The following is an 18,728-nucleotide window of genomic DNA, read 5'->3' as shown; positions in this document are numbered from 1 at the left end:
TCTCGACCTGTGTCCATGTGGCCAGGCCCCCCTCGTCAGAGACTAACCTTATGGTGTGGTCAGGGACCCCTCTGACTCCTGCTTTGGCCTAGAGGTCAGCCCCCATCCATCCTATTTGGTTGTTTTTGGGGGCACAGCCATGAGGGCTACTTCTGACTTGGGGGACTGAGGGGGATCAGCCCTCCCCACCTGTCCTTTGCTCCATAGACACAGGCATCTCCTGGCGTCCCTTCTCTATCTGGACTCTTCTCAAGAGCTTCCTGGGGAACATCTTCCCTGAGGACTGTGGAGGCTGCCATTCGGCTTCCGGTTAAGCAGAAGTTGGAGCCTGGCTCCCCACACAGCTACTTCTGCACGACCTCCTCTGGTGGGACACCCCCTCCTGGGCTGCAGAGCCCCTCCTCCCACCCCTGTGGGTCTGTCCCCTCCAGGGACAGTGGCTCAGTGTATCATTCTGCCCCCACCTCATCCTGTTCAATTCCACATGACCCCATTATCTACAAGGGCACCCTGTAGGTCCAAGGTCCATCCCTTGGACCTCTCAGCCACCCTGACCCACATGTTAGGACTTCTCATCGCCCCAGTTTGCTCCAATTTTATGCAGGTGCCCTGTTCTCTGATGAACCTCAGGCCTTCCGGGCAAGCCCACCAGCCTCCCACGGCCCTAACCACACCTTCCCAGAGAGCCTCTCCCCGTCCGCTTCTTTCTTTCTTTCTCTCTTTCTTTCTTTCTTTCTATGTAAGAGTACTGCTATTTATTCAGCCACTGATTAGCTGACTGAATTGGGTATGAACCCCAACTTACATTTTTTTTCATTTTTTATAATTTTATAAAATTAAAATTATGCCCCTGTGGGGCAGATGATTTCCACATTACTCTCTCTCTATGATGATCACATTCAATATTTTGACACCAGACCCACCATTATTATTTGGAATTTTACCCCAACACTCAGATCTGCTGAAAAGGCAACAAGTAGACAAGTAGTTTTCTATTGCTGGTTAAGAGTAACATATGATGTCTCCTGGCTGCAGAAGTGGCCCGCAATTTTCTTTCTTTCCTTTCTCTCTTTCTCTCTTTCTTTCCTTCCTTTCTTCCTTCCTTCCTTTCTTTCTTTCTTTCTTTCTTTCTTTCTTTCTTTCTTTCATTATCTTGGGGGTGGGGGTCACACCCAGCGGTGCTCAGGGCTTACTCCTGGCTCTTCGGAGGATCACTGCTGGGGTAGCTTGGGGACCATCTGGGGTCCAGGGGAATCAAACCCAGGTCAGCTGTATTCAAGGCAAGTATACCCTGCTCACTTTATTCTCAACAGCCATCAGATGCTTTCTTGAACCAGATCCTGCCCCTTGATAACTGTGACAACAAGCCTCATCCATCTAAAATCCACATCCCCCATCCCCTCCCCCAGCACCTCTTCTTGTCAGTGTCCCCAGCTTTCCCTTCCCTTCTCTGCCCACCACACCAGCTCCTGTCAGCAGCCTCACTTCATCGAGCTGCTTATGGCCACCATATTGCCAAAGGTGTGGACATCTGCCTCCTCCCCTCACTGACATCTCTAGTGTGTGATCACATGGGCCTTCCTCCTGATACCCCTCTATCCTGTGACACCCTTGACACCCAGCCCTTGGCCTCGCTGGACCCTTGGGCCTGCTTCAGGGAGTTCATGGAAAGCTTCCTGAAAGCGGTGTCAGCACAGAGTGCCTGGGGAACCCCTGTGCAGCCAAGGGAAGAGAAGACCTCTGACCTTGACCTTGATTCTGTCTACTGGGGGCACTTCTCCCCAGGCTACAGTCCGAGAGCCCTTCTCTCCCCTCTCAGCATCTCCCTGAACGGTCTCTGGCTTGTCCACACTGACCCCACAACTGACCGCCCCGCATTCACCCTCCCAAACGCTTTTCTGCATGCGAGAACCTTGTCAACTCTACAGGCATGTTTCAGGGGCCCCCAGGGACCAGAGAGATTGCTCTCATGGGGTGCAGTTTGGTCCCCAGCACTGCCTGGCCCCCGAACACTGCCAGGAGTGACTCAAGCTGGAAGCTCCCCTTGAGCACCTCTGGGTGTGCTCCCCCAATCAAACAAAAAGACCCCTTGGGTCAACGAGTTCAGAAAGGAGCTCCTGGAACCTCAACTGTGAACTCTCCCCATGCCCCTCTCCGCAGAAAAGCCCCGCCCCCACCAAATCCAAGATAAGCCCGACTCGACTCTACCAATCACCGTTGACTGAAGTGCTCATGGCCTCCTCCTCCTCCTCCACACACCCCCTTCCCGGGGTGCAGATCCCCACATCTCCCTGGGCCTGCAGGGCCTGGGAACCAACCATCCTAGTGCTCTTGTCTCTTTCCAGCCTGTTCCCTATGGGGCAGCCCCATGGAAAGTTCCAGAGTGAAGTCACTGCCCTGACCCAGCACGCTCCCCGAATCACCCACCCACCCCCATCCCCAGCTCACCAGCCCCTGTAAGACCCGACCGCCTGGCCTCTCTGCAACCGCTGGCCTGGGAAGTCCACGGCCCCAACTCTGGCTGGCCCCGCAGGGCCTTTGCACGTGTGTCCTGCTGCTTCCCCAACACCCAACCCCGGTGCCAGCGCCAGAGTCCATCCTCCCGGATCCCCAGGGCGCCCCCACTGCAGTGCATTTCCCGGGGGAAGCCTCCCCCGACCGCCGCCCCTTGCCTCTAGCAGCAGAGCGGTTTCCTCTCTGCGGCCAGCGGCCTCCTCCCCGCCGGACCGAGCAGAATTAGGGCAGAGGCCTGGCCCCCCTCTGCCCGCGCTGTTCCCCGCCGGCACCGCGTCTGGCCGGCGGCGGGGGCTCAGCGTCCGGGGGGGCGGGGGGAGGGCTGCGGGCAGCACACGACTCAAGTGGGAGGAGTCCACGTGAGGGCATAAAGTTGGCGCATCATCAGCATTCAGGGCGGGCTCCCCGGAGGGGGCAGGGTGGGCCGGAGGCGCAGAGCCAGCTCACCGGGGGCGGGGCCCACCGTGCCCTCCGCCCGCGGCCTACTCCGCGGTTAAAGAAAAAAAGCGCTGGACAAGATGAGCTGAGCCTCCCGGCGTCCCACGGCCATGGCATCCACGAAGACGTCCGCGGGCACCTCGAAGGAGCTGCCGGGCCGCCGGCGGCCGCTCGACACCCCGCTGGGGCGCCCCAAACTGGAGCCCAAAGCCGCGTCCGCCGCGCAGGCCCGCGCCGCTCGCCCTGCCATCCCGCGCGCGGTCACCAGGCGGCGCTCGGACACCAGACACGCCGCGCGCGGCCTCGCCGGGGACCCGCTCCTGGGGCTCGGCGCCCGCCACGCGCCCTCCGCCGCCGCCGCCGCCGCGCGCGCCGGCGCTGCCCACCACGCGGAGCAGCGCAGCTGGCCGCGCGGCCGCGCCTTCGCCTCCAGCTCCTGCCTCCCCGTGAGCCGGCCCGCGGGCCATCGGTACCCCCAGCGCCAGCAGGTGAACGCAGCAGCAGCAGCAGCAGCAGCAGCAGCGCAGCGAGGGGGACTCACGCGCGCGCTCCCAGCACCTGGGGCCACCCCTCCGTCCCAACACACCCACCAATGCTTGGCCCTCTCTGCAGCCTGCTCTGGGGACCGGCCCCCTAGGTCTTCTCTTCCCTTGGCTGCACGGGGGCTCCCCAGGCACTCCTCTGTGCTGACACCGCTTCCTGCAGGCTTTACATCAACTCCCCGATGCAGGGCCAAGGGTCCAGCGAGGCCAGGGGCTGGCACACAGTCCTGATTGCTGCAGGGACCTGTCATGATTTAGGACTGAACCCCCCCGAGATGGGGGGTCTGCTTGGTTCCCTGGAGCCTCCTCCCAAAGCCTGACTGCAAGAGAAGCCCCCAGTGACCAGGGGCTCAGGGCTGCTAACTTCCATTTCCCTCTCAGGGCCCCTAGGGGCTGCACTCCCTACATCCACGTTTTGGGTTTTGTTTCTGTTCATTTTATTTATTTATTTTTGTGGTGGGCTGGAGCGATAGCACAGCGGGTAGGGCATTTGCCTTGCACACCGCCGCCAACCGGGGTTCAATTCCGCCGTCCCTCTCGGACAGCCAGGCAAGCTACTGAGAGTATCTCACCCGCAGGACAGAGCCTGGCAAGCTCCCAGATTCAATATGCCAAACACAGTAACAACAAGTGTCACAATGTTACTGGTGCCCACTCCAGTAAATCCATGAACCACGCAGGACAGTGCTACAGTGCTATTTTTGTGGTGTGTCTCTTGGGACCAGACCCAGGACTCCTGTGTCAGGCCCCCTCCCCGGCCCCCAGGTGTGGCAGAGACCCCTCCCGAGCTCCTGCCGTGGGGAGGGGCCCGTGGGGGGAGGGAATGGAACCCCGGGCCCTTCTCTTTGTGACCAGCCCCGACCTCACAGTCACCCTTCCCATCCATCGCCAGGTCTTGAGGTTGGGGGAGACCAATCTGGCAGGGAGCCGCCAATGAGCCACCTTACCTCACCCCCCCAGAAACACAAGGGGGAGCACAAACCCCTCGGTCTCCCCCGTGGTTCAGAAAGGTGGGCAGGGAGCGGGGGCTCCTGGGGGTGGGGAAGCCCCGCCCCCCACCTGCCGCTGACCCTCCTGCCGGTGCCAGGGGCTGCTCCTCCCGGGACAAGGACCGCAGTGCCACCGTCACCAGCCCAGTGCCCATGCCTGCCGGGGGCAAGACCAGCCGCACCAGCTGCTCCCAGCCCGCCACGCAGAAGGTCCCCAACCGCCTCATCCATGAGAAGTCGCCCTACCTCCTGCAACACGCCTACAACCCCGTGGACTGGTGAGGCCCCCGCCCAACCAGTGGCACCAAGCCCTCTGCCCCGCCCCCCCCCCCCCCCCCCCCCCCCCCGCCCTTCCCTGTAAGTGATGCCTTCCCCTCTGAACTAGGTACCCCTGGGGACAGGAGGCCTTCGACAAGGCCCGGAAAGAAAACAAGCCCATCTTCCTCTCAGGTGAGAGGGGCAGAGGTGTCCGCTGGGGAAGGTCCGCCGGGCCCGGACACTCCCCCTTGGCCGCGCCCCCTCCGGCCACTCACTGGCCCCGGCCCCCGCTTTGCAGTGGGGTACTCCACCTGCCACTGGTGTCACTTGATGGAGGAGGAGTCCTTCCAGAATGAAGAGATTGGCCTCCTGCTCAACGACAACTTCGTCAGTGTGAAGGTGGACCGGGAGGAGCGGCCCGACGTGGACAAGGTGTTCATGACCTTCGTGCAGGTGAGCGCTCTGCTCCCAGGGCTGGCCCGGAGGACGAGGTGCCCGCGCTGGGGGCGGGGGGGAGCGGGGAGGGCGTGCTCTCACCCCGACCCTTTCGCTGCCAGGCCACCAGCAGTGGCGGGGGCTGGCCCATGAACGTGTGGTTGACCCCCAGCCTCCAGCCCTTCGTGGGGGGCACCTATTTCCCCCCGGAGGACGGCCTGACGCGAATTGGCTTCCGCACGGTCTTGCTGAGGATACGGGACCAGGTGTGTATTGCCCTGGGGAGTGTTGGGGTGGGGGGTGGGGGGGATGCTGGGGCTGGGTGAGGGAACCAGGCCCTCCCCACCCCCACAGCGAAGCCTTGGGTCTGCTCCGCCGCCCGCAGTGGAAGACGAACAAGACCACCCTGCTGGAGAACAGCCAGCGCGTGACCAACGCCCTGCTGGCCAGGTCCGAGATCAGCATGGGTGACCGCCAGCTGCCCCCCTCGGCCGCCACCATGAACAGCCGCTGCTTCCAGCAGCTGGACGAAGGCTACGATGAGGAGTACGGCGGCTTCGCTGAGTCCCCCAAGTTCCCCACACCTGGTCAGTGCCCCCTGACCTGCCTGCCTGTGACCCCTGACCTCTGGCTTGACCAGACCTTCCGCTTTCTTCACAGTCACTGCCCCTTGCTGGCCCTGACCTGCTGACCCCGCTGATCCCTGCCTGTGCCTGCCTGGGGAGCGGGTCCCTAACCCGGCCTGGCGGGAGGCGTCTGACGTCCCACCCCTTGACCCCCATCTCTCACCCACGTGTTCTTGGTTCCTACAGTGATCCTGAACTTCCTGTTCTCCTACTGGCTCAGCCACCGTATCACCCCGGACGGCTCCCGGGCCCAGCAGATGGCCTTGCACACCCTGAAAATGATGGCCAACGGTGGCATCCGAGACCACGTGGGCCAGGTGAGAGGGGCCGGGCCTTCCCTGGAGGGGGCAGCCACAGGCACGGGGCGAGGGCGGGCCTGACTTCTCGCACCCCCCACCATCCCTCCGGGCACAGGGTTTCCACCGCTACTCCACGGACCGCCAGTGGCACGTGCCTCACTTTGAGAAGATGCTGTACGACCAGGCCCAGCTCTCGGTGGCCTATTCTCAGGCCTTCCAGGTGACCCCTTCAGGCCTCCTCCCCTCCTGCCTCTCCCCTAAACCTGCTCCCAGAAAGACTTCGATGCTCCACAGCTTGAGGCCTCCCCCAGGCGCCCCTCCACTACCCCACCCCCCCATCTATAGCTGCTTTACTCCCTCCTAGATCACAGGCGATGAGTTCTACAGTGACGTAGCCAAGGGTGTCCTGCAGTATGTGGTTCGGAACCTGAATCACCGAGTATGTGACCCCCTGAGGCGTGGGGCGTGGTAGGGGGTGGGGGGGAGGAGGGCTGGGGGGTTTGCAGCGAGGAGGCAAGGGCCCTGTCGGCTCAATCTCCCCCTCCGCAGTCTGGAGGCTTCTACAGCGCCGAGGACGCAGACTCGCCGCCAGAACGCGGCACGCATCCCAAGGAGGGGGCGTTCTACCTGTGGACCATCAAGGAGATCCAGCAGCTGCTGCCCGAGCCGGTGCTGGGAGCCACTGAGCCGCTAACCTCAGGCCAGCTGCTGATGAAGCACTACGGGCTCACGGAGGCCGGCAACATCAGCATCAACCAGGTGAGGACGCGGCGGGGCGGCCCTCGGGGGTGGGGACCTGGAGCCCACAGAGTCAATGCACTGCGGACCACAAGTGCTGACTTCCCCACCCCCTGCCCTGCAGGACCTTAAGGGGGACCTGCAGGGCCTGAATGTGCTGACCGAGCGCTACTCGCTGGAGCTGACCGCCGCCCGCTTTGGCCTGGACGTGGAGGCCGTGCGGACACTGCTCAACAATGGGCTGGAAAAACTCTTCCAGACCCGGAAGCACCGGCCAAGGCCACACCTGGACACCAAGATGCTGGCGGCCTGGAACGGTGGGGGAGCACCACGCTGGGACCCCACTTACCTCTCCCAAGGTCCCTTCCGTGTGGCCAGCACAGGCTCAAGGCAAACTCTTCCTGGGTTGGGCTGAGGAGCCTGAGGTTTCCCAGGAGCCTGCGGGGTCTGCCTGGGTGTCATCACCCTGGGGCTGGGGGACACTTGGGTGGGCCTCCCTGGAGGCCCCCCGCTAGCCACCACTGCCTCCTCCTTCCAGGCCTGATGGTGTCTGGCTTTGCGGTGACCGGGGCTGTCCTGGGTTTGGAGAAGCTGGTCAACTACGCCATCAACGGGGCCAAGTTCCTGAAACGGCACATGTTTGACGTGTCCACCGGCCGCCTGATGCGAACTTGCTATGCTGGCACCGGGGGGACCGTGGAGCACAGGTGGGAAGACCAGGCCGGTTAGATTCTCGGGGATCCCCGGCCCCACTCGGGACCTTTTATCCTCTCTGGTCCTGCCCTCCACCCACCACCAGCGCCAAATCTCCCCTGTCGGTGCCTTCACTTACCCGGGAAATGGGCTCATGGCCTCTGCTCCAGCAGCCTTTGAAGATTCCAATGGGAGAAAGGGCCTGGAGAGAGTGCAGAGCACAGGGCTCACACCTTGCAGGCCACTGACCTGGGTTCAATCCCTGGCACCCCACAGAATCCCCTGAGCCCCACCAGGAGTGACCCTGGGTGCAGGGTCAAGAGTCAGCCCTGAGCACCATCAGTTGTGGCCCAAAGACCAAAAAAATAACATAGGAAAAATTCAGGCGTCTGGATCTAAGAGAGAGAACACCACACATGGTGTGTGTGTGGCCCAGAGGGTGGCGAGGTGTTCTGGACCCCCCCAAGCACCACCAGGTGACACGAGTGGCCCCCGGTCACTGGGCCTGCACCCCTGGTCAGGGTCCCCTGGCACAGCTCTGAGCAGGCCCTTCTCTCCCTTGGGCCTGTCCCCAACCTCTGTCCCCATGCTGTTCCCCCAGCAACCCGCCCTGCTGGGGCTTCCTGGAAGACTACGCCTTCGTGGTGCGGGGCCTGCTGGACCTCTATGAGGCCTCACAGGAGAGCGCATGGCTGGAGTGGGCACTGCGGCTACAGGACACGCAGGACAGACTCTTCTGGGACTCCCGTGGTGGCGGCTACTACTGCAGCGAGGCCGAGATGGGGTCGGGCCTGCCCCTGCGCCTGAAGGACGGTCAGTGCAGCACGTGGAGCTGCTGAGGGGTCCCGGTGTCCCATGGGGTCCCGGTGTCCCGAGGGGCGGTCATAAGTGCTGTGGGCAGGGCCGTGTTGTCCTGTATTTGTGTCTCCCCTGCATGTTAGCTGAGTGGCTTTGGGCAAGCCTCTCCCCATCAGCACCTCCGTTCCTGGTTGTTGGTTGTTGGGTGGGTGGGGGGGAGCACATCTGAGGCTGCTCCTGGCTCTGTGGGTAGGGGGTGTCCCCACATGGCACGGGGGACTAAACCCCATGCAGACGTTTCTTTGCTCATCTCTCCGTTCTTAGGTTGGTTTGGGGGCCATACTTGGTAGTTCTTAGTTATTCTTGGCTCTCTGCTCGGGGGTTTCTTCTGGCTCTGTGGTCAGGGATCACTCCTGGCAGTGCTCAGGGGTGACCATATGTGGTTCCAGGGATTGACCGAACCCAGGTCAGTCTCGTGCAAGGCAAGCTCCCTACCCGCACTGTATCACTCTGGCCCGCTCGTCTCTCCATTCTTAAACATGCAACCACACAGCACACCTGGGTGCCACCTGCTGGGGCTGGTGCGGAGACTCGCTTCGCTAGTAAGTCAGCTAGTGCTTAGCTGCAGTAACTGGCATGCCTGGACTCATGCTGTGAAGGAGGATGACTCCATCTTTTCCCCGCGAAGCTTGAAATGTGTTGACGTTGTGAGGGCCCTAACGGGGCAGGTACGTGCATGCCCACCGTCGCCAGCACCATCTCTTCACCATCCCTCTCCCCACGCCAAGCACTCGCCACTGCTGTGTCCCCAGGCACTGCAGAGTCAGGCCAGGCACATAGTAGGTGCGCAGGAGAGTGGCTGCATGACTGACCCACAAGGCTCCTCGGCCCTCCCTGGGCTGAGGGGCCCTAGAATGAGGCAGGGCCCCTCAGCCCAGGGAGGGCCGAGGAGCCTTGTGACATTTCTCAGAGGGCTGGACAGGGCTCTAGTGGGCATGGAGGAGCACAAAGGGCCTGCAAGAGGCCTGGAGGGAATATCCTGCACCCCAAAGAGAAGGGGTAGAGACCAGAGGGGAGGAGAGGGACCTCCCTGGGAGTGGGGGACCCGAGGCTGTGGTGGATCGTGATTGTAGCAGATGCTGAATGGATCCAAGAACCTCACTGGCTCACAGCTGCTGAGGGCTCGGTGGGGCCCCCTGGGAGGAGACTGTCAGGCCTGACAAGGCGGAAGCCGGGGTGGGGAGGTGTGGTAGGGTTGAGTCTATTCTGGCCGCAGACCCGGCAGACTCGTGGGTGGATTCGAAGTGGGAGGTGGTGGGGGCAGGGGGTGGGCACGGCTGCTGCTTGCTCTGGCTCTGGCTGGGTGGGAATGGAGCTGCCAGCCAGGGGAGCAAGGGTTCCGGGGCCAGGGCGCACGGAGGAGGCCTGCGGAGGACCAGCAGGGGCTTCCGGGTGGGCGGGGTGCACACGCTTAGACCCAGGGAGGAGGGGCCCCTCCCCCCCGACCCTGGCTACAGCCCTGCCTCACCGCCTCCCTCTGGGCCCTGCAGACCAGGATGGGCCAGAGCCCAGCGCCAACTCGGTGTCAGCCCACAACCTGCTCCGGCTGCACGGCTTCACGGGCCACAAGGACTGGCTGGACAAGTGCGCGTGCCTGCTGACGGCCTTCTCGGAGCGCATGCGCCGGGTCCCTGTGGCACTCCCCGAGATGGTCCGCGCCCTCTCTGTCCACCAGCAGAGACTCAAGCAGGTGGGAAAGGCTGGCCCCCAGTCTGTGAATGTGTGGCCACCTGAGTGTGTCCCGGACACTGCTCTGTGCCGGAGGAGGCCTCCCAGCTGGGCAGGGGGGCTGGGAGCACTCGGAGCAGGCAGGACACCCGGCAGGACCAGGGCCCCTGATGAGTGGAGAGTCCCTGCACCTCTCTGGGGGTGCTCATCTGCATGGGGAGTGGCAGTGGTGAGGGAACACGGGCACGTGTGTGCAGATGTGTGTGCCTATGTGCTAGTGTGTGCCTGTATGTGGGTGTGTCTCTGTGTGTGGGTGTGTGCCTGTGTGCGGGTGTGTGCCTGTGTGCAGATATGTGCCTGTGTGCTAGTGAGTGCAGGTGTGTATCTGTGTGCGGGTATGTGCTTGTGTGTGGGTGTGTGCCTGTGTGCGTGTGGGTGCCTATGTGCAGGTGTGTGCCTATGTGTTGGTGTGCACCTGTGTGCTGGTGTATATCTGTGTGTGGGTGTGTATGTGTGTGGGTATGTGCCTGTGTGTGGGTGTGTGCCTGTGTGCAGGTGTGTATCTGTGTGCGGGTGTGTCTCTGTGCTGGTATGTGTCTGTGTGCTGGTGCGTACCTGTGTGCGGGTGTGTATCTCTGTGCGAGTATGTGCCCATGTGCTAGTGTGTGCAGGTGTATATCTGTGTGGGGGTGTGTACCTGTGTGCAGGTGTGTATTTGTGTGCGGGTTTGTCTGTGTGGGGGTGTGTACCTATGTGTAGGTGTGTATCTGTGTGCTGATGTGTACCTGAGTGCAGGTGTGTATCTGTATGTGGGTATGTGCCTGTGTGCTGGTGTGTAATTGTGTGCGGGTGTGTACCTGTGTGCAGGTGTGTATTTGTGTTCAGGTGTGTCTGTGTGTGGGTGTGTACCTGTGTGCTGGTGTGTGTCTGTGCTGGTGTGTGCCTGTGTGCTGGAGTGTGCCTGTGTCGGGTATGTACCTGTGTGCTAGTGTGTGCAGGTGTGTATCTGTGGGTGTGTGCCTGTGTGTGGTGTGTACTGTGTGTAGGTGTGTGCCTGTGTTTGGGTGTGTACCTGTATGCGAGTGTGACTGTGTACTGGTGCATGTGTGCCTATGTGCGAGTGTGTACTGTGACAAACACTGCCTGCTTGTTTTATACTTCTGTCTATATATGTATCTGTGCATGTGTGTGTGTGTGTGGTGTTGGTGTATCTGCTGGTGTGTTTGCCACTGTATCTGCCTCTGTGTGTGTGTGTGTGTGTGGCTTTTGGGGTGTCTCTGTGTGTCTTCAGTGTGCTGTGTTCCTTGGTGTGGTGGGGTCTGTCCTTGTATCCCTAGCACTGTGAGACAGCTCCTTGTGTGTGTGCCCACATGTGTGGACAAACACGCTCCCCTCTACCAAGCAGTGCTCTGGGGGTGCTGATAGAACCTGGGGTGCAGGCAGGAGGGGGAGCCCTGCGCTGGGCACTGAGTGGCCCTTCTTTCCGAACAAGGTGGTGATCTGTGGAGACCCGCAGGCCAAGGACACCAAGGCCCTACTTCAGTGTGTGCACTCACTCTTTGTCCCCAACAAGGTCTGTGTCCTGGGCGCCCCCTGCGTCCCGTGCCTCCCCTCCTGCCCCTTTGCAGATCTCCTCCTGCCCATCAGTGGGCCGAGAGGAGGAAACCTACCAGTGTGCCCTGCTGGGACCCTCCAATGACCCTCTCCTCTGCGCCCCAGGTGCTGATTCTGGCTGATGGGGACCCCTCCAGCTTCCTGTCCCGCCAGCTGCCCTTCCTGAACTCGCTGAGGCGGCAGGAAGACCGGGCCACAGCCTACGTGTACGAGAACCAGAGCTGCTCCATGCCCATCACGGAGCCCAGCGAGCTGCGGAAAATGCTCCATTAGTGACCACCTGGTCCCCTTGGGGCTGGGGCCCAAGGCGGAACTTCCCAACAGACCAGAGACTCAGACCCCTCAAGGCCCTGCCCACCCTATAGCTGCCCCCAGGGGCCTGTCCCCGCTGCCTCCCGATGTGCAGGAATAAATCTCAGAGCATCCCGTGGGAACCTAGGTGTCGGCCTGGCTGGGCCTTTTCCTCGGTTCCCTCCCTGTCTCTCCCTGTCTCCTGAAAGAAATGGAGGTCAGGGGGAACCGTCCTTCCCCCGGAAGGATGAAGAAAGGGGCTTTGCAGAGCTCTCAGCTGGGGGAGAGGCACGGGGTTGGAGGGGCGGTGCCTGCCAGCTTTCCACATCTGCACACCTGGCAGGGCCGCGGTTATCAGAACCAAGGGCGTTTCTTTTGGGGTATTTGTCCATCCAGAGCCCAGCCCTCAGTTCCCCCAAGATGTAGACCAGCCGCTGTGCAGAAGCTCCCCCCGTGTGCCCCCACCCCAGGCCAGTTCTGGGAAAAGCTTCATTGCCTTGGGAGTGTCTGTGGATCCCAGCCCCTTCTCCAAAGCTGAGTCCTTCCAGCTGCAGGGACAGTCCCCTTCCTATGGATACCTCTTGTGCCCTCAGTCTTGGGGGATCTCACAGTCTCAGCCTTGGCTCCCACATCTTCACAGGTCACAGAAACCCCACTGAGGGGAGAAGGACAAGAGAGGGTGACAGTGGGCATCATGGAGAAGAGGGAAGAGCTGCCACCTTGCCCTGGAACCCTGGCCATCCTGAGACCAAGTCAAAGAGGTGGCCAGAGGACACCCAGCATGGAGGCCCGGAAGGCAGCCCGGCCTGCAGGGGGTGAGCGTGTCAGTGTTGAGGGGAGACAGGACTGAGTCGCTCCAAAGTCTGCTCAGGACCACAGCCACCCCTACATGTGGTCACACACGGCAGGCTTGTTGTGGACAGCTGGGCCCTCAGTGCAGGCCACCAGTCCATCTGGAGGGGCCTGGGCTCTGGCCAACAAGCCTTCTCTGCCTTGCAGGAAGTCTGAGGCTGAGCAAGTGAAATCCAGGCTCTGTGTGTATGTCTGTGTGTGTGTGTGTGTTGGGAGGGACAGTGACGGGAGGAAGGTGTGCTGGAAAGGAGGGAGCACAGGTGGCCTTTTTGGCAGCCTCAGCACTGGCTTTGGAATAGCCTGGACAGCGTGCCTGGTCCTCTATGTCTGTCACCCTGTGTTATGGGGCAGCAAGGCTGACCTTTGGGCTCAGACATGTCATTATCCCAGACCCAAAGAAGGCAAGAAATTGACCTAAGATTGTACAGTGCCTTGGGGGACACTAAGGGCCACCATGGCTTGGCAGCTCAGAGGGGGTCACTGTCATTTCCTTCAGCTCTCCCCCTCTCTCCATGGGAGGGACCAGGTATGAGCCTGACAAAGGGGTTCCTGTAAGTGCTCTGAGGACTGGTGGCACCTTAAAGGCTTCTCTGGGAGGTGCTTGCATTTTCTAAGGGGCAGGGAGGAGCTGAAGTGTTCTCTGCGGTGGGACTCCCCCCCACCACCACCACGGCTTTCCTTCAGATTCCAGGCAACTGGACACAGAGTCTATGGGTTTGGGAGACCGATGAAGTGACTTTATCTCACGGAGCCTCAGTTATTCTATCTGAAAACTGGGAGGACCACCGCACACCATTCTGAGATGACAAAATGCGGCTGTGTGTCGTCTCTGAGCATGACAAGGGGGAAGATTATCAGAGGGCTGTGAAAAGAGGGTGGGGGTGCAGCCAGTGAAAGGAAGGGAAGGGCTGAGCAAGGCCCACGGGGGAGGGTTTCTCCCTCAATCCCAGGTGAGACCTTGGAGTACAAGTTGACCCATGCACACACATACCACATGCTTGATTTGGGGGCCCCACCAGGCAGTGTTCAGGAGCTACTCCCAGCTCTGTGCTCAGGGGTCGCTCCGGGTGGGGCATCCTTGTTGAGAGCACTGGGCTTCAAGGAGAGGAAGGAATATCTCATTCCCCTCCCCCGCTGAGTTAATCTATTGACAAGTAGGAGGCACCTACTCTGCGCCAAAGCCTGGGGCACAAAAATGAGCACAGGTCCTCCCACGGAGCACAGAGCCTAGAGCATTTCATCACTACAAACATAAACCTCTTCCCACCAGGGCCCAAAACTGTGCTCTGAGCACCCAGGCACTTAGTAAGGGCTGCAGTGGTGCAGAAAGCTGGTGCCTCCAAGGAGGTGAGCTCAAGATGGTTTCTTGGCTGCCTCTGCCTCCTCTCTGGGCCTGGTGCCCCCTTCTCCAGCCCCCTCGGGATAACAGCATTGCTAACAGGCTCTCCCAGAGCTGAAGCTCTGGGCACTGGGGACCAGGAGGGAAGAGTCCCCTAGTGCCCCACCCCCGAGCATCAGAATGCTTTGTGGGACGGGTCTTCCCAAGTTCCCGGGAAACTGATGTAGGTTTCAATGGGCCCAGATGGTGTGAGCGCCCCCCCCCTCCTCTTCCTCCCCTCTCAGGGTCTGTTCTAGAACAGAGTTCAGCCCAGAGACAGAGGCGGCCAGGATGATGGATGAAGATGTGGGGGCCTACCGACCGCCGCCGAACCTGACCGTTTGGGCTGGGCAAACCTCTCTGGCCTCATTTCCGCCAGTGCCACGAGCGAGGCGGGGGTGGGTGGTGTGTGGGGGGGGGGGGGCTGGGGGAAGGGTGACGCGTGTCACCCGCTCCCAGCGCCAGCCCCCGGGGCCTCGCGACCCTGCCCCGGGAAACGCAGGCCAAGCGGCAGACTGCGGACCGGCGGGAGGCAAGGAGGTGTCAGACACGTGGCGCGCACCATAAATAGGCCCCCTCTCCCCGAAGAGGGCCGCGAGTTCAAGACTCCGGCGGGGAATGAGAGCAAGGACTCCCGCCAGGAGCGCGCGGCACTTCGGAGAGCTGCTCATTAGCATGAAATGCAAATGAACCCGGCCTCATTTGCACAACTCGGTGCCCGGATTTCGGCGAAAGGGCAGCCCGGGGAGGCGACGGCGCAGCAGCCGCTCTGCCCTCCCCGCAACCCGCCGGGGAAAGGAAGCGGGCGCAGACACGCACCCCTCGCGGCGGGCGGCGCGCGGGGGACGCGTGGGTGGCGCCGCCTAGGGAGAGCGCGGGACGCGGCGGGAGTCGGGGGGCGGGGGCGGGAGGTCATCGGGCCGGCCCCTCGGCCTTTCCGCAGTGGCGTAAGCGCCCCGAAGTCCCGGGAGGGGGAACTGACCTGCTTGGTTCCGCCGCGTCGACCTCCTGCAGAGGTTGGGCCGGGGCCGCCAGACGGCTCCTCCTCGGGGTCCGCCCCGCTCGCCCCCACCCCCTTGTCCGCAGCACCCCGAGCTCCGGCGCCTCGCAGCCTTTTGGGGGAGGCGCCGGCAGCGACCGGGAGCCCGAGCAGATTGAGCTGGGGGAAGGTGAGACGGGGCGAGGGCCGGGGGCTCTGCGCGTGCGCGCGCGCGCGCGCGGGTTGGCTGTGGACGCCGCCGCAGACCCTCGAGGACCAGCTCCCGATGGGGTAGGAGGAGGTGTGCGCGGAGAGCAGCTCCGCAAAACTGCCGTCCTGCAGCCAGCGTCCCCTCCCAACACCCCCGCCCCTCCAGCCTTATGGGAGCCCGACAGCGAGAAACTGAGGCACGGAGTAAAGTGCGATTTTGGCAGCTCGGTGAAACCCATTTCGGCTCCTCTTCCATCTCTTACCACAAGTCTCCAGTCGCCCTGGCCGCCCTCCGCGGGCCCCTTCACTGGAGCTTCTCCGCTCCGCCCGAGGCGGGGGCGGGGGGCGTTGTGGATCCCAGCCCTGGGACCACGTGCTCAAGCGCGAAGCCCCGCGTGCGTGGGGTCCACCTTTACAGCTCGCTAAGGGGGGCTGGGGTGCGGGGAAGGCCAGGAACATCAACGGGAGGACAGGAACGGCCGGTTGGGGTTAGGAGGTCAGGGTGGAAGTTGCAGAAGTGGACCCGGGCGCTGGCCCAACGAGCCGGAGCCCACGCCCAAACCTAGCTGCTCTGGCCTTCCCGTCCCCTCCCCGGGACAGCCCTCCCCGCGCCCCGCCTCGGAACGGCTCCCAGCCTCAGGTCTTGCGGGGGCAGAGGAGACCCGGGTCCCAGCCCTCGCGCCCCCGCCCGCGCTCCTCCCTCCTCCTCCGAGCCCGCCCAGGGCCGAGCCCCGCCCTCCGGCTGTGGTCCAGGTCAGGGGCCGTGGACAAAGGATGACCGGGACCCCGAGCGGCTCTATCCCAGGACCCCGCACCGCTTTACTCCGCTGGCCCGGGGCGCCCTTCGGGGACTCCCCGGGACCCCGGTGGCCAATGGGAAAGTGGGTTCGGTCTGGGGCGCCGTCTAATTGGCTCTGGCCTCCGGGAGCGGACCCGGGGCCGAGGGGAGGGGAGAGGGGCGGGCCTGGGCTGCGGGGTGGGAACCGGATTCCAGCTGTGGCTCCCCTCCCCGCGCGCCCCGCCCGCACTGCCGCGGCGGCCGACCAATGGGCGCGCGGCTCGGGGCCGGCGGCGCGCGGCGATTGGGCGCCGGGCTGGCGGGGAGAGGCGGGGCCGAGGCTTGAAGTTGGAGTGAGGGATCCAGCTGTGGTGTGCGCCGGGCTCCTCGCCGCCGCTTTCGCTCGCTTCCTCGCTCGCTCGCCGCCCGCTCGCTCCGCGGCTCCGCGGCCGAAGGAGGTGGCGGTGGCGCCGGCGACAGCCACGGCAGCGGCGGCCACCGCGGCGGCGGCGGCGGCTGCGGCGGCAGCGGCGGCTCCGCTCCACCCCCGCCCGGGACGGCCCCCCACCGTCTCCCCGCCCCTGCTGGACCGCGAGCCCGCCGCGGGGCGGAGGGAGGCAGGGGCCGCCCCCCACCCCCTCCGAGCCCACCCCCAAAGAGATCCCTCCTCCCCTCCCCCCCCACCCCGCCGCCTCTGGCGCGGAGCCGGGACGATGCTGACCCCTTAGATCCGGCTCCAGCTGCGCCGCGGGAAGCGGGGGTGCCCCTCCCCAGCCCTCCGCCCCCCTGCTCTCCCCCTCTCGGGGCCGCTTCGCCGAAGGTAGCGCCGAACCGGGCGGCCGGAGCCCGGGCGCGAAGCGAAGAAGCCGGAACAAAGTGAGGGGGAGCCGGTCGGCTGGCCCGGGGAGGGGGGCGCCCGGGGCCTCGGGGGAAGCGGGGCTCGCGCCCGGCGGGACTTCCCTGCGCCCCGGCGCCCCGCGGGCAGCATGCCCCTGCGGGCTGGGGGAGCTGGGCTGAACTGGCCCTCCCGGGGGCTCAGCCTGCGCCCTAAGGCCCCCCAGATGCGTCCCCGCCGGGGCCCCCCGGCTGCGTGAGGACACCTCCTCCGGGGGGCGCCGCTCGCCCCTCTCGAGACCGCCCCGGGGCCCCGGCTGGCCAGAGGATGGACGAGGAGGAGGATGGAGCGGGCGCCGAGGAGTCAGGACAGCCCCGGAGCTTCCCGCAGCTCAACGACCTGTCCGGGGCCGGGGGCCGGCCGGGGCCCGGGTCGCCGGAGAAGGACCCGGGCAGCGCGGACTCCGAGGCGGAGGGGCTGCCCTACCCCGCGCTGGCCCCGGTGGTCTTCTTCTACTTGAGCCAGGACAGCCGCCCGCGGAGCTGGTGTCTCCGCACGGTCTGTAACCCATATCCTGCCGGGCGCGGCGGCGGCCGGGCCGGGGGTCCGCAGGGGGGCGGGCCTGGCCGGCCGAGGGCACCGGGAGCGCCAGGTGAGTCGGAGAAGTGAGGCTGCGAGGCGGGCCGCGGGCAGGGGGGCGGCGCGGCGGGGGAGGGGGAGGCGGAGGCGCGAGCGCGGGTCTGGCCGCGACCCCGGGCGAGCCCCACCTGGCTCCACACCCCTCGGTGCTCCTGGGGGGGTGGGGGGTGGGGGGCGGGGGGGAGCTGGGATCCAGGCCAGGCGGCGCGAGCAGACGCGCCCGCGGCCGTGCAGTTGGACGCGCTCCAGATGCGGGCAGGGGAGGGTCGTCGTCCTCCAGATGTGGGGAGCTTCGCGAGTCTGGGAGCTCTGCTCCGCCCGCCGCCCGCTAGCGAGCCGGGTTTGGTTTCCGAGTTTGGGGGTGGGGGGTGGGGTGGGGAGGAAGCTGCGGGGACCGGGACGGGGGAGGGGGGGGGTCGACCGCAATCTCTTGGGCTTCCCTCCTGCCCCCCACCCCGCTCCAAAGTTTGCGGTAGATTCTGGGGATCCGACCCCACCCCCACTCGGCCCCAAAGGGCCGGGGGCGTTACTGACCCAGAGGGAGATGTTGCGGGGCGGGACCGGGTCCTCACCCCCCCACCCCCACTCGCGGCTTGGAGGCACAACAAGGAGATTCCGGCGGCTGATGTCAGGGGCGCAGAATGAGAACAAGATGTTTGGGGGGCGGGGGTGAGCTGTCTGCCCCCAGAGCTGGCCATGAGACCCTTTCGGAGGGAGCCGGGTGCCCAGAAAGCAGCCCTGCTCCCGACTCCTCCTTCAATGCAGGGTGCTTTAGGCTGGCTTAGGGAGTTGTGTGCTAGATTTTTTTTTTTCCTTGTGGAGGGAAAGACTGTGGTGAGCGCTGGGGTGGGGGATGAGGAGGGAATGGGATTCGGCAGGTCCAAATTACCCCTCCTCTTTCACAAACGGGGAGACGCAGCCCTCCCAGAAAGTCTTATGGGGACTGCGAGGAGAATGAGCAGGTTCGCAGAGGGAGGCTGGGGCCACCTCCCTGGCGCCTACTCCTCCGATGGGTTTGTGGCATGTGCCAGCCTCACATTCCAGGGAGAGGGGCGGGCAGCCTCCTGCCCTCTGTCTGGTCTGGAGAAGGAGAC

The 18,728-nt window shown here is 63.9% G+C and overlaps 3 protein-coding genes across 18 annotated transcripts in view; 2 read left to right on the top strand and 1 right to left on the bottom strand.

Moving 5' to 3' along the window:
- The window catches only part of LRRC59 (leucine rich repeat containing 59), a 216,452-nt gene that overhangs the window by 147,161 nt on the left and 50,563 nt on the right, over positions 1-18,728 (bottom strand). The gene's annotated exons all lie outside the window — the stretch shown is intronic.
- Positions 4,552-12,007, top strand: SPATA20 (spermatogenesis associated 20). Its single transcript, XM_056127016.1, has 15 exons — positions 4,552-4,761; positions 4,869-4,933; positions 5,040-5,194; positions 5,299-5,442; positions 5,562-5,763; positions 5,989-6,119; positions 6,217-6,321; positions 6,466-6,540; positions 6,651-6,860; positions 6,964-7,156; positions 7,378-7,546; positions 8,134-8,345; positions 9,881-10,080; positions 11,551-11,631; positions 11,778-12,007. The coding sequence occupies exons 1-15, from the start codon at positions 4,637-4,639 to the stop codon at positions 11,943-11,945; spliced, it is 2,235 nt and encodes a 744-aa protein (XP_055982991.1). The 5' UTR covers positions 4,552-4,636; the 3' UTR covers positions 11,946-12,007.
- The window catches only part of CACNA1G (calcium voltage-gated channel subunit alpha1 G), a 66,695-nt gene continuing 64,685 nt past the window's right edge, over positions 16,719-18,728 (top strand). For 10 of the 16 annotated variants that reach the window (XM_056127004.1, XM_056127009.1, XM_056127005.1 and 7 more), the window contains exon 1: positions 16,720-17,564. In XM_056127004.1, coding sequence (XP_055982979.1) covers positions 17,323-17,564 — 242 coding nt within the window. In that variant the 5' untranslated portion in view covers positions 16,720-17,322. Of the gene's footprint in view, positions 17,565-18,728 lie in introns of all 16 variants that reach the window. The other 6 variants (XM_056127014.1, XM_056127015.1, XM_056127013.1 and 3 more) reach the window with 2 other exon arrangements.

This window comes from Sorex fumeus, unplaced genomic scaffold (genome assembly GCF_029834395.1).
Source record: "Sorex fumeus unplaced genomic scaffold, SorFum_2.1 ptg000063l, whole genome shotgun sequence".
NCBI classification, from domain to species: Eukaryota; Metazoa; Chordata; class Mammalia; order Eulipotyphla; family Soricidae; genus Sorex; species Sorex fumeus.
The sequence above is the reverse complement of the archived record's forward strand: the minus strand, read 5'-3'. Positions and strand labels throughout refer to the sequence as shown.